This window comes from Meriones unguiculatus, chromosome 6, assembly GCF_030254825.1.
Source record: "Meriones unguiculatus strain TT.TT164.6M chromosome 6, Bangor_MerUng_6.1, whole genome shotgun sequence".
Taxonomy (NCBI): Eukaryota; Metazoa; Chordata; class Mammalia; order Rodentia; family Muridae; genus Meriones; species Meriones unguiculatus.
In genome coordinates, this window is record NC_083354.1 from 16758787 (window position 1) to 16770937 (window position 12151).

General features: G+C 37.0%; 1 protein-coding gene across 9 annotated transcripts in view; it reads left to right on the plus strand.

Moving 5' to 3' along the window:
• The window catches only part of Tcf12 (transcription factor 12), a 267507-nt gene that overhangs the window by 88343 nt on the left and 167013 nt on the right, over nt 1-12151 (plus strand). For 8 of the 9 annotated variants that reach the window (XM_060384798.1, XM_060384799.1, XM_021645466.2 and 5 more), the window contains one exon: nt 6600-6673. The exons of the other annotated variant lie outside the window; for it this stretch is intronic. In XM_060384798.1, coding sequence (XP_060240781.1) covers nt 6600-6673 — 74 coding nt within the window. The remainder of the gene's footprint in view (nt 1-6599; nt 6674-12151) is intronic. 9 annotated transcript variants of the gene reach the window in all.

Consider the following 12151-nt stretch of genomic DNA (forward strand, 5'->3'; position numbering starts at 1 on the left):
CATTCATTGCAGTTCCTAGAAAGATGGTTACTTTTGTTTTAAATAGCTGTGTGTTTTGCAGACATTGAAAAGAGAATGTTGTCTTCTCCATGCTCTCCCTTTCCTTCCTCAGGATCCAAGTTGCCCTCTGATAACATTTTTCTTCATCCCGAAGAACTACTTTTGGTATTTTCTTTCATGTGAAAATGTTTTTTCTTTAATTTTGAAGGATATTTTGGTCATGTGTAGAATTCTGGATAATAGTGCATAATTTAAAGATATTTTTCCATATCTGCCATAATCAATCCAGTTTCTGAAGGCAAGGACATAGTGATTTGACGTGGGTGAATAGGACTTTCTTTGCATTTTTACTGTTGGCATTCACCATAATCCTTATTTTTAACCCTTACATATATGTGAATTCTCTTTTGATCATTGTTTCTTCAGGTACATTTTCCTATCCTGTTTTCTTTGCTCTTTCATCTCTTCTATTATGTGTCTTGTTAATTTACTTTTAATTTCTTTCCTATTTTTATGATTTGAATGATTCCTTTTTATCTATTATAAAGTTCACTTACCTTTTCCCCATCACCTCCATTCTTTCTTAAGCTCATCAAAGAAATTTTATTTGAAGCATTGTATTTGTCTCTTTGGGGGGGGGACTTTTTTCCCCCTGTTCTCTCCAATCCCCCACCCACTGTATGTCTTTTGCTCATTGAACACATTTCCAGCACCTTCAGGCTCTGAGAATCCAGATATAGTAGTCCTTTTGACTTGGTAGTGGGATGCATTTCACTGTATAGGAGTTGGTTTTATCATGAATTCTGTTTGTGTAAATTTTGGTTTCTTCATGTTCCTCCAATGTTCTCTGTTTTAGTAAGCCATTTATTTGGTTAGAATCAAAATTACAATTTTCTCTTTCCTGTGGCTAATTGCCACTCATGTCTCATTTGATTCTTTAGCCTCTGTTGTCAGCTGGTTTGGCCTTGCCTTGTGGATGTACTCTCTAGCTTTAAAGACATAGTCAGATTTTGATTTAACAATTCAATACATAGAATCTCTTGTACTTAAAATAGAAAACCCAAAACTTTATACTTGATATCACTTTTTCTGTGAGATAGCCTATCTTAACTTCTTTCAAGTCCATTGTTATTATAATATTTCTCCAGCTTTCTCTCTTGATTTGTTTTCATTAAGTCATAGAAGAGTAATGAAAGAAGTATGTTGTAATTCTTCCTGTATCACAGTGAATTTCTGAGAAGACATTGGTAGATTTTATTTCATGTGTATGTGAAACCTCACAAATACTCTGAAAAATTGTTTAGGTTTTCAGATGTCTGTTAATTTAGAATTGATGGCAACCTTTGAGTCTTATATTTAAAAAATTACCATTATTTCACAAATAAAATTGAAGGAACTGTTGAAGTAAGACATGTATAGTGTGGTCATTTGACACAGTTACTCCTAACCTGACAGGTGCTGCTTTCTTTGTGCAGACGCTGATTTCTAAGCACATGTCCATATGGAGTCGCTGTTTTGACTGTCTTCACTGTGCGCTGTCTGTTCTTAGTAGCTCCCACTGCCTTTCATTGTTCTCGAGCTTTTGAGACTTGAAATACATCTCAAGTTCCATATTCACTTCTGCTTACCTTAGTATTAATTCACGATATCAGTGTTTTAGTAGTAGGTCTGGTAAGTGACAGGTAAAGAAAGAAGACACTGCTCTTCATTACCAGCAGCTTTGCACCATACTATCCCTTTCATAGGTCCATATGCCAGTATGTTAAAGGGGAGGAGTGGGAGAGTATTTTAGAGAGTATTCTGAGTAAGAGATTTACGGTGGAGGCAGTGAGATAAGTAGGCAGACTATATTTGAATTTTCCATAGAGAAGATGCCTGCCATACATTGGACATGGCAAAAAGTTTGCCTAGTCCTTCAATAACCTTATACATTTGATTTCTTCCAAATTTGGTTTCTTCCTTCTCCAAGCTCCCAACCTTACAGGAAGCTGCTTATACCTACAGTAATTCCGGATGTGTTTTTAGTGACTTGTCTTCTCTGTTTTTTTGCGATAGGGTCTTGCTATTATGTAGTTTTGGCTCACCTAGAACTTGGTATGTAGATCAAGCTAGCCACAAAGTCAAGAGACTGCTTTTGCCTCCCAAGTACTGGAATTAGAGGCATGTGCACTGGAATTAGACCTAGCTGTGTCTCTTTTTACAAGGAAAAAAAAAAAAAAGTCAACTGTTTTCATTAAATCCAAACCATCACTTTTAGAAACAAGGTCTTAAGTTTAATGTTTGTTCTTCACTGTGTATGTCTAAATGAGATGCTCCCCATACCCTGAGTCATTTGAACACTTACTTGGTTCCTCGAAGTGTGGCGGTTTGTTTAGAAGATGTGGCCATGCTGTAGGGGTGGGCTTTGAGAGTGTAAAGATTTCCATTTGCTCTCTCAGCCTTTCCTTAGTGTTCAAGGTGTGAGCTTAGCTTGCAATTCCAGCCACCATACCTACTGCTCCACCATCATGGTCTCTTTTTTTTTTAAATTTGTTTTTTATTTTTTTATCAGTTACATTTTATTAACTCTATATCCCAGCCGTGTCCCAATCCCTCATTCCCTCCCAGTCCCTCCCTCCCTCCCTCCCTCATCTCCACCGTGCCCCTTTCCAAGTCCACTGATGGGGGGGACCTCCTCCCCATTCATCTGATCCTGTTTTATCAGGTATCTTCAGGACTGGCTGCAAAGCCCTCCTCTGTGGCCTAACAGGACTGCTCCTCCCTTCAGGGGTGGGGAGACCAAAGAGCCAGTCATTGAGTTCCTGTTAGAAATAGTCCTTGTTCCCCTCACTTTGGGAAACCAATTGGTTACTGAGCTACCACAGGCTACATCTGAGTGGAGGTTCTAGGTTATATCCATACATGGTCCTTGGTTGAATGTCAGTCTCAGAAAAGACCCTGTGCCCAGATATATTTGGTCTTTATGGAGCTCCTATCCTTTCCCCATCAGACTAACTCCCCTTCTTTCTTATGATTCCCTGTACTCTGCCAAAGGTTTGGTCATGAGTCTTTGCTTTGAAAACACTGCTAGTTAGAGTCTTTCAGATGCGCTCAGTAGACTCCTGTCATACGTTCAATGCACATCCCATCTGTCTTTCTAAACGAGGATTGATCATCTTACCCCATGTCCGCTCAATTGATTATCTTTTTTAGGTGTATAGATTTCATTATGTTTATCATATCTTATAGGTCTATATGGCTCAGCGGTTAAGATCACTAGCCACTCTTCCAGAGGACCTGAGTTCAATTCCCAGCCAACCACATGGTGGCTTTCAACTATCTGTAATGGAATCTGATTCCTTCTGCTGTGCTTGAAAACAATGTTCAGATACATCATGGTCTCTTATCCCACTGGAACCCTAAGTTCAAATAAACCCTTCTTTCTTTAAGTTTCATTGGTCATAGTTGTTTTTTTTTTTTTTTTTTTAAATCACAACAATAGAAAAGTAAACAATATACTTACTACATAATAAATAAAAAATAACAAGCCCGGAATGGTAGTACATGTCTGTAATCCCAGCACTTGGGAGGCTGAGCTAGGAATTTCATAGTGAGGCTGCACTACACAGCAAGAAAATAAAGCAAAACAAATTGTATGGTTTTTAAAATAGGACCCATGGATAAACAGTTATGATGTAATTGATTCCATTCAGAGAAGCAAGGCTCTAGGACATACTATACATAAACACACACTGGCACATGATGTTTAAAGAAGGTTTCAGTGTTAATGTGAGTTTACTTATTGCTTACCTGTTTAATTCTCCTGAACAGAATCATAGTTGTATTTTTGAAAATCAAATAGTCAGAGCACTTCAATCGTTTAATCATTGCTTAGTGTTCTCATAACTGTCATGTAGATTGGTACCTCACGGAATTACTCTAAAGTTGTTGATCTGCTATATAGGTACTGAAAAGGAAAAGGAAAAAAAATATGGGAATGACTTTCTTCAGCTATTTCAAAACAAATGCTTTTCCTCCCCCATTTTATTGTAATTCTTGTCTATTTCCTTATTTTCCACATTTATCTGTTTGTATAATATCCTTTTAAAGTTTATCTTCAGGTATTTTTTTTTTTGTTGTTGTTGTTGTTGTTGAAGCTTTGGGAGCTCTCTTATTGCTGTCATATTTTTGTGTTTGTCCAGCCATTGTCTTGAGCAGAAAGGAGTCATTGATACAAAATGATTACTTTTGTCAGTGCCAGCCACGACAATTAGTCAGTCTGGCTATGTTGACAATAAAACCACAGAGTTCTGAGTTTAAAAACCTAGCCAGATTCTTGTTACTCTGAAATAGCCTTTGAGCCCCTTTCTTTGTCCAGTATCAGTACTATTAGTGTTTAACTGGTGGTTAAGCTACCTGATAAATTACCAATTTATTTAATTAATCTTTGCCTTTTTTTTTCCATTTTTTTTTTATAGGTGGTACAAGTGTTTTGATAAGAATTGAGTGTTTTGTTTCTACTGCCTGAGATGGTTTCTATAGCTAGCCCTGCTTTTCCATTTTTTAAAACAAATATATTTAAAACAACTTATAACAAATTTATTAATTGCTATGTTATATCACAGTTACTACTTAATGTATCATATTAATTAACTGTTTGCTATAAAACAATAAGATAAAATTTGGTCTCATTTTCATTAGGGTAGAAGTCATTGTACTGATGAAGTTTCCAATATATAATCAATGAGAATAACTTTTTGTATACAACTTATATAATCACTTGTAGGTTTATGTCATGTTAACAGTGGGTTAATAGTCTTTGCCTTTGGTTGAGTCTTTTGGAAATCCTTTGTTTTATTTTATAGTGCCGATTACAAACAAAATGCTTAGAAAGTAGCTCTCGGGTAGCTGGTGGTGCTGGAGAGATGCAAACCAGGTGCCTTTCCATGAGCCATTGCATATGTGTAGAGTTTTTACTAAATTTTAATAAGCTTTTTCTAAGAACAAGTAAACATTTTTTTGTTGATTTGAAAGTTGGTTCACTTTAAATTAAGCCTGGAATATTATTTGTACAGCAATTCTTTTTACTTGTGGGACTATACTCCAAATTTCCAGTGGATACATAAAACTGAAATTCATACCAACTACTCCCCCATATGTCTATATCTGTTTATACACTTTCTTTAATAAATGCCAGAGATAAACTTGAATTTCTAAAATTTAGGCAGAGATAATAACTAGTGTATAAATAGAACAGTTACAATAGCATGCTATAAGAGCTAGTCAATTTTGTTTGTAGAATATTCTGGTAAATATTTTCCTGCAGGGATAAGTAAAACTGGATAAAAACTATTGTACTGGCTATCATCTTCCTGTTAAGTTAATTCCTCTCTCTTCTCTCTCTCTCTGTTTTTTTTTTTGTTTTTTTGTTTTTTTTTTTTTTGAGACAGGGTTTGTCTGTGTACCCCAGGCTGACCTACAGCTCAACTCTGTAGACTATGCTGATTTGAACAGAGAGATACTCATGCTTCTGCCTTTTGAGTGCTGATATTTAAAAGTGTGCGCCGTCATGCCCTACAATTTTCTTAAGAAAACTGTTTGGCCTCAGTAACTGAGTTAGCAAGGAGAATATTCTGTTATGGGACCTGGTGCCTGGCTTTTGTTTGTTGTTTCCTTTACGTTTAGCTGGTTCCTGCATACCCCTGGACTCTCACAAGATGCTACAGAGGTTGTGGCATTTTATTTACTGAACACTGCATTCTTACCCATATTACAGAGGACTTCTAGGAATAATCTGAGTTTCTAAACTTAGTGGTTTTTAACATCAAGTGCAAATGAGAGAAAGCCAATATTGATGTTTATTATAAAACAATAACTCAGAAAGGGCTAGGGAGATACTGTCCCTAGAAATCAGGCGAAAAATCCAGGTGAAAATCAGGTGAAAGACCTGGATTTTTAAATATAGAAGTAACTGGATTGAAACAGAAAAATATAAATGACTGGATTGAGAGATTTCCAGTTTTTCCTGGGCTAATGGGAAGGTAAAATTGTATGACCAGGTATCAAAAAAAAAGGATGATTGTAATTTACGTTCAGATCAATTTTCAGTCACATTGGGGTAACAGCTTTGAAGGGATTGAAGTGTTACTAACGGAATTACTGCAGTGCATTCTTATATCATGCTTAGTTTGGTGTACTAATTTGAGATTCTCTATCTTCTGTTAAGAATATTAAATCTCTAATCTCATAGAAACATGTTTATTAAACTGAATATTACTTGGCTGGCTTTATTTCTATGGCCGAGGTACTGAATTCTTCACATTTTTAATATAGAAAAAGTTTGAGGGGAATGGGTAAAGAAATGGTGACACTTAAATGAAAATGTGTTTGGAAATATTTTAGTTCTGAAATTTCATGATGTCCAGAGGACATCATTTAGGGGAATAATAGTGAGAGTAACTCTGAAGAAGCTGACTGGCTGGGTGTTCCTGAGGGAGGTAGTGAGGGAAGGAGGATGTACAGCCAGTTTCACGCTGATGCTCACCCCACCGTGTGAACTGCACTACCAGACGTCCTGAGGGTCTTTAGGTTTTATATTGTCCATTGTCTTCTTTCCTTAGGTATGGATGAGCGTGGAGGAACAGCCTCTTGGGGAACAAGTGGCCAGCCAAGCCCCTCCTATGATTCATCTAGAGTAAGTTTTCTTCCTAAGTCTTGCTTAGAACTGAAAACATTATTGCACCGAGTAAATGATTTCTTTCCTAAATAAAGATTAACTTATTTTGTGGAAGTATGCTAGAATATCCACACCTTCATTGTGGATATAATTATTTTTATTTACTGTCCTGCTTTTCAGGTTTACTACATTTCCTAAATTTACAGAAATATTCTTGCTTTCCTTTGGACCTGGGCTGCCGGCAGTGCTCCTGTGATGCTGGAGGAATTCAGAGTGCCCGTCAGATGTTCTTTCTACCCACTTCCCTATTTCTTTGTGTGTTACTGTTTCAGGAGATGGCAGCAACTTCCAGTGCTCCATCTCTCAGCTTCTTCCTCAGGCTGAGCTCCAGAGGCTATCTGTTGTTCATATTGGAAACTCAGTAGCCCCATCTCTCGAAACAATGTCAAAACAGATGTAAAATATGCTATTTCTTGGTTCACAGTAGAAAATAAGACCATCCTTGTGTTGTACGCACTGAAAAGTGTAAAGATCAGGGCCTTTTCCAGCAAGAAAACTAAGCAAGAATTCCTGGTAAAGTTTTGAAATGGGACTAGAAACAGAAAATTAGAGAGTTAGAATATGTTCCCAGCCACTAGTGCACTGGGAGACTTAGGAGGTAGGGTACTTTCCTAAATGGCTGCATGTTCCTAGTGTTTCGAATGCTTGACAGAAACACCTCCAGACAAGGAGAAATCTATTTTGCTTCCCTTTTAAATGGTAGGATGCTTGGTGGTGTTGATTTTACCGGAGTGGCCACCACCAGTGTGGGGCAGCACACTCAGTTCAGCTGATCGGCGAGCATACTTCAGGCAGCGTGAGTCTCCACTGTATAACTCACGAGGCCCTACCTCCTAGAGGTTCTGATGTCTAGAAACTGTGATCAGGTTAGACCACAGTGTTCAAACACGTAAATCTGTCAGAGACATTTCACATTCAAACAATACTCCATGTGAATGAATGAGCCATTTCTTATTTCTCTCATAGTAAACCAAGAGAAGGTAAACAAACATATATAAAAAGTTTATGGACATTTAACTCTTGAATAAAGTAGAAAGAAAGCAGCATGCATTTGGAGCTTACTGCTTGCTTTTGCACTGAAAATGTTCTATCAATATCAAAGTGCTTCTGAAAATAAAAGGTTCTGCTTGTTTTCTTTGGCCACACTTTATTTTAAATATGCTGGGAAGGACTGTTATTTGGAGGGAAGCACACAGACAGATGCTCACTGACTCCATTAACATCCTGGGAATCAGTAGCCAAGAAAGCTGTGTCATAATGTCAAATGATTTGTTAATGTCTCAGGATTTAGAATTTATCGTTGATTCCTGGATACATTTTGTTATCTTGGGGATTTTAAACTTGTAGATGTTCAGTTTTCTCTCTATTCTGAAGAGAGTTTCTGATTCTCTGAAAAATATTTTGAGTGTGGAGGAGTTTTCTATAGTAGGAATTTATGATATAGTATTTCTAAATATTTGAAAAATGTCCTTCAGAGGCTCAAGTTACTGTTAGGGTGCATTAAGTGGTTCCTTTATAGTTTATATTTACATCACTTTTAGGCCTTCTGGGTTTTTCTTCTTGAGTATTAGATGATATTTTAGGAGAAGAACATACAATAATGTATCCAAGCACTTAACAAATTGATGATCCTTACATTACATGTCTTTAGTGATGGGACTCAAAGCAAATCCTGCTGTCTTTGCTATTTGAGCTATAGGTCACATGGGAAAGCTGTCTTCTACTCTGAATGTACTTATTCACTTACTTTTTTATTGTGTGTTGTGCTAGGGAAAAGTTTAACTGATTCTGTGGTCAGCCAGCTTTCTGTTTAACTGAGGCATATTCCTAGGTGCCCAGCTTACTGCTCTTAGTCATCTCCAGAAGTAGGAAAAGTCACTTCAACTAAGTTCCTGTTATGTCTGACCTCTCTAGGTCTTAGCAGATCTGAAAAGTAACCCTTACAGGGTCATGTAGTTAAGTTTCTGGCTATTAGAGTTACTCACAGAAACCCATTTAGCAAAGAATTTTTGTGAGGGAGATACTGAAATAGATATGCTACTTAGTGGTGATGGAAGAGGAAGTGATAAACATGTGTGATGTTTTTAGGCCTGAGACCTTAAGAGGGTGGGGAGTACTGCTTTTGTGTATGCCCACATGCCCGTTATCTGTCTGTGCATTCTTGATGCTTTTTTTTTTTAAATCTGTGCAGAACAAACACACAAACACAAAAGGAAGTACTATGATATGAAAGACATAGCTTTAGAACATTGTCAAGGTTAAAGTACCAGAGATGAATAAGATTTAAATATTGCATAGTGTAGACCTGCAAGAAGTCTAGTGCCAGAAATGTTTGCTCTTTTTGAGATGGTACCAGGTCTCAAGACCAGAAAATTGGATTGTTCTTGTTGACTGCTATGTTAATGACTTGATTCAGTTTTAGTCCCCCGCCCCCTGTCTTGCTATCAGTGTTATTCTGGACAGGTTATTTAAATTCACTGTACTTCACTCATTTGATGGTTGTGTCTAATCAAACAGCTGCAAATGAGTTCACATCTGCAAGAGATGCTGCTTTATAAATCTAATAAATGAGAAATTTTGTTCCTTCAGTAATTAATAATAAACATTTTCCTTCTTTTGGATATGTGAGAAATATAAATAAAGATAAATCAGTTTTTTTCTCGCAATTATGCATTACTTTCTTGGAAAAACAAGTCTCTTCCTATCAAATGATAGTTTAAAATGTTTTTATCTGTGCAAATCAGTATTTTATGCATAATAGGTGACTGTACTTATTTGTTAAATAAATTTGGGAAATCACTTGCCTTAACATTACACAAAGAACTAGACGGCTAAGGAATGCTGAAAGGTATATAAAAACTCTTTGCTGTGAAGAGCAAACCAATTGGCTATGAAATACTGAATGGTAGTACATACAAGTACTATTATATAGCAGGTTGTATTTAGGTATATACACCTAGATGTACATTTATATGTATATGTGTATGTATATGTATGTATATTTTTTGCATATAACAACAATTAATGAAAAAAGAAGCCATGAATTTGAAAGAGTAAGAAGGGGTATATGTGAGTTTTTAGAGAGGGAGTAGGAAAAGGTGGAAATGATGTAACTAGTATAATTTTAAAATATGTTAAAAAGTGAACGAACAATTTTTTTTTTTAAGAAAAGAATAATGATGGAAGACTGAGGCTTGCAGTAGATGTTAGTCTGAATAATGGGGAATAGGCTGCCTATGCTTTTACAGACTTAATTTCCTGGTAGATAAGGAACCTGTTGTTCAACCATTACATAAGATCAGAGATTTGTAGATTTGTACTGTATGACCTTAGGGAAGTCACCTTTTTTAGGTTTTTTTTTTTCTTTCCTCCCAAATTATAATGATTTTACTTACTGATACAACAAATGTGAACTATTATTGTCTCCAATGATTTATCTCAATATCAAATAATGTAAGTGTATTTTCATGGTTATGTATTTACTGATATACAAATCTCTTTTCCAGATATGTGACTGATACCTTGTCCTGTAGCACTTTCGAGTGACCATGCTGTTTGGATTTGCCTGTTCTTTTACACACTGGTACCCAGCCTAGCCTAAACCCTACTCTGGTACCATAGAGGTTTGCACCTCACAGCCTGCATGAGATGCAGAACTTTTTGTTGTTGTTGTTGTTGTTTTTTATAAGAGACCAAATACTTTACTGTGTCTTTGAAATAATCTATACAGGTTCGCTGCCAGGAAACTACTGATAGGAAATTAATTTCTGTATGTTATTAGTGACTATGAGGTCACTTTTTGTTTTTAAGTCACAAGCATTTTCCACATAAAAAGTGGTTGTTAGGCTGAGTATTTACTTATTTTCTTAATATTGTTGCTATTATTTTTGCAAAGAACTTGCATTAGCTTGAACAGCATTTAGATGCTTTTAAATTTCCCCCAGGTTTTCTTCCCTCCCCTCTTTGTATGGTACTTTGCAGAATGAAACAGTCATTTGCATTTTTGCTCCTTTTCTTCTCTCAGCATTTGCCATATCATAGCATTTTCACAATGGAAAAAAAATGTGTTAGCTATTATTTACCTCAGTTCTTCAGTTTCCCAGATGAGAAACAAGGTTTGGTGTGTTTGAGGTTGGTCAGGTGTAGCTTTGCAGGAGGTCCACTATTCACAAGAGGGGGCTGCCCTGTGACTTATCAGTGATTGTATTATACTCTGGCCAGTGAATGTATTATACTTTGATGTCAGTTTCAGTTCCCTTGCCTTGCTTTAACAGTTCCTAATTTAAAGAGTAGGCCTACATTTTCTGTCATCTTTGAAGGGAAAGTATAAAGTTAAAACAAGAAAGGGCACCTGCAGCTGGTGAGAACTTGGGACATGATGCTTCCTAGCCAACTAGGGATGTGCCTCAGATGGTAGAGTGCTTTCCCAGCTTTTAGGAGGCTCTGGTTTTGATCCCAGCACCACACCAACCAAGTGTGGTAGCACACTTCCATGATCATATTCAAGTCCATTTTGGGCTACATAGCAAGCCTGAAGCCATTTTGTGGCGACTAGTGGGAAGAGGTAAGAGGGGATGGGACACAGGAGAAAGAGGGGAGGGAGGGAGAGAAAAAGATCCACATCACAAGGGCAGTGTGTAGTGAGACAGAATTGTAGAATTAGTTGCTGAATATCAAACTTGATCTAGCTGATAGTGTCAGTCTCTTATTTCTGATATACACTTTGCTTTATGATATTGAATGAGTTAATTTTTTCTCTTTGTCTGCAATGTTTGAAATGGAATGGGCACTAATAATAGCTTTATCACTAATCTTTCAGCCTGTGCCTATAGTGGAGAGGGGGAAAGTAGCTATATATTGATGGGTTGGCCTAAAGAGTCGGTTGTGTGTGACTTAGCGTAGAGTGATTTCAGGGACTTGTTACTTGTCTGTTTGGTTGTGAGCCCTTAGTGGCTGAGCAATTTCTCCCAAGAGCCCCAGGGTTTCTTCCTCAGGAATAAGTAGTAGGCATGTTTGAGTTCTGTAGGACTTGCTCTGACTCTCGCTTCATTACAGCAGGGTGCTCACAGGGGCTTGAGTGTGCTCAGGGCACTACCGTGGGCTACTTTCCTTGTCAGAAACACACTCTTGACAGTAGCCTGATAGAGAGTGCTGGGCAGAAAGAAGAAAACAAGATTATAAAGATTTTAGAGTTGCTGGTCTTGCAAAGTTTGTGTAATTTGGATAAAAGGTAGAACAAAAAGCTACTCCATGAAAGAAAGAATATAGTTTTCACAGACTATGAAAATTAAAACCAGTATATAAGGTTATCTGGATGAGGTTGATGTTATTTTCTATTGAAGCTTCTGTGATGTTTCTGCCAGATGTGGCTAAAGGGAACTTTAATTTTGTTTAGTGCACTTTCCATTCATAGCTGGCATTCAGTAGTTTTCATTC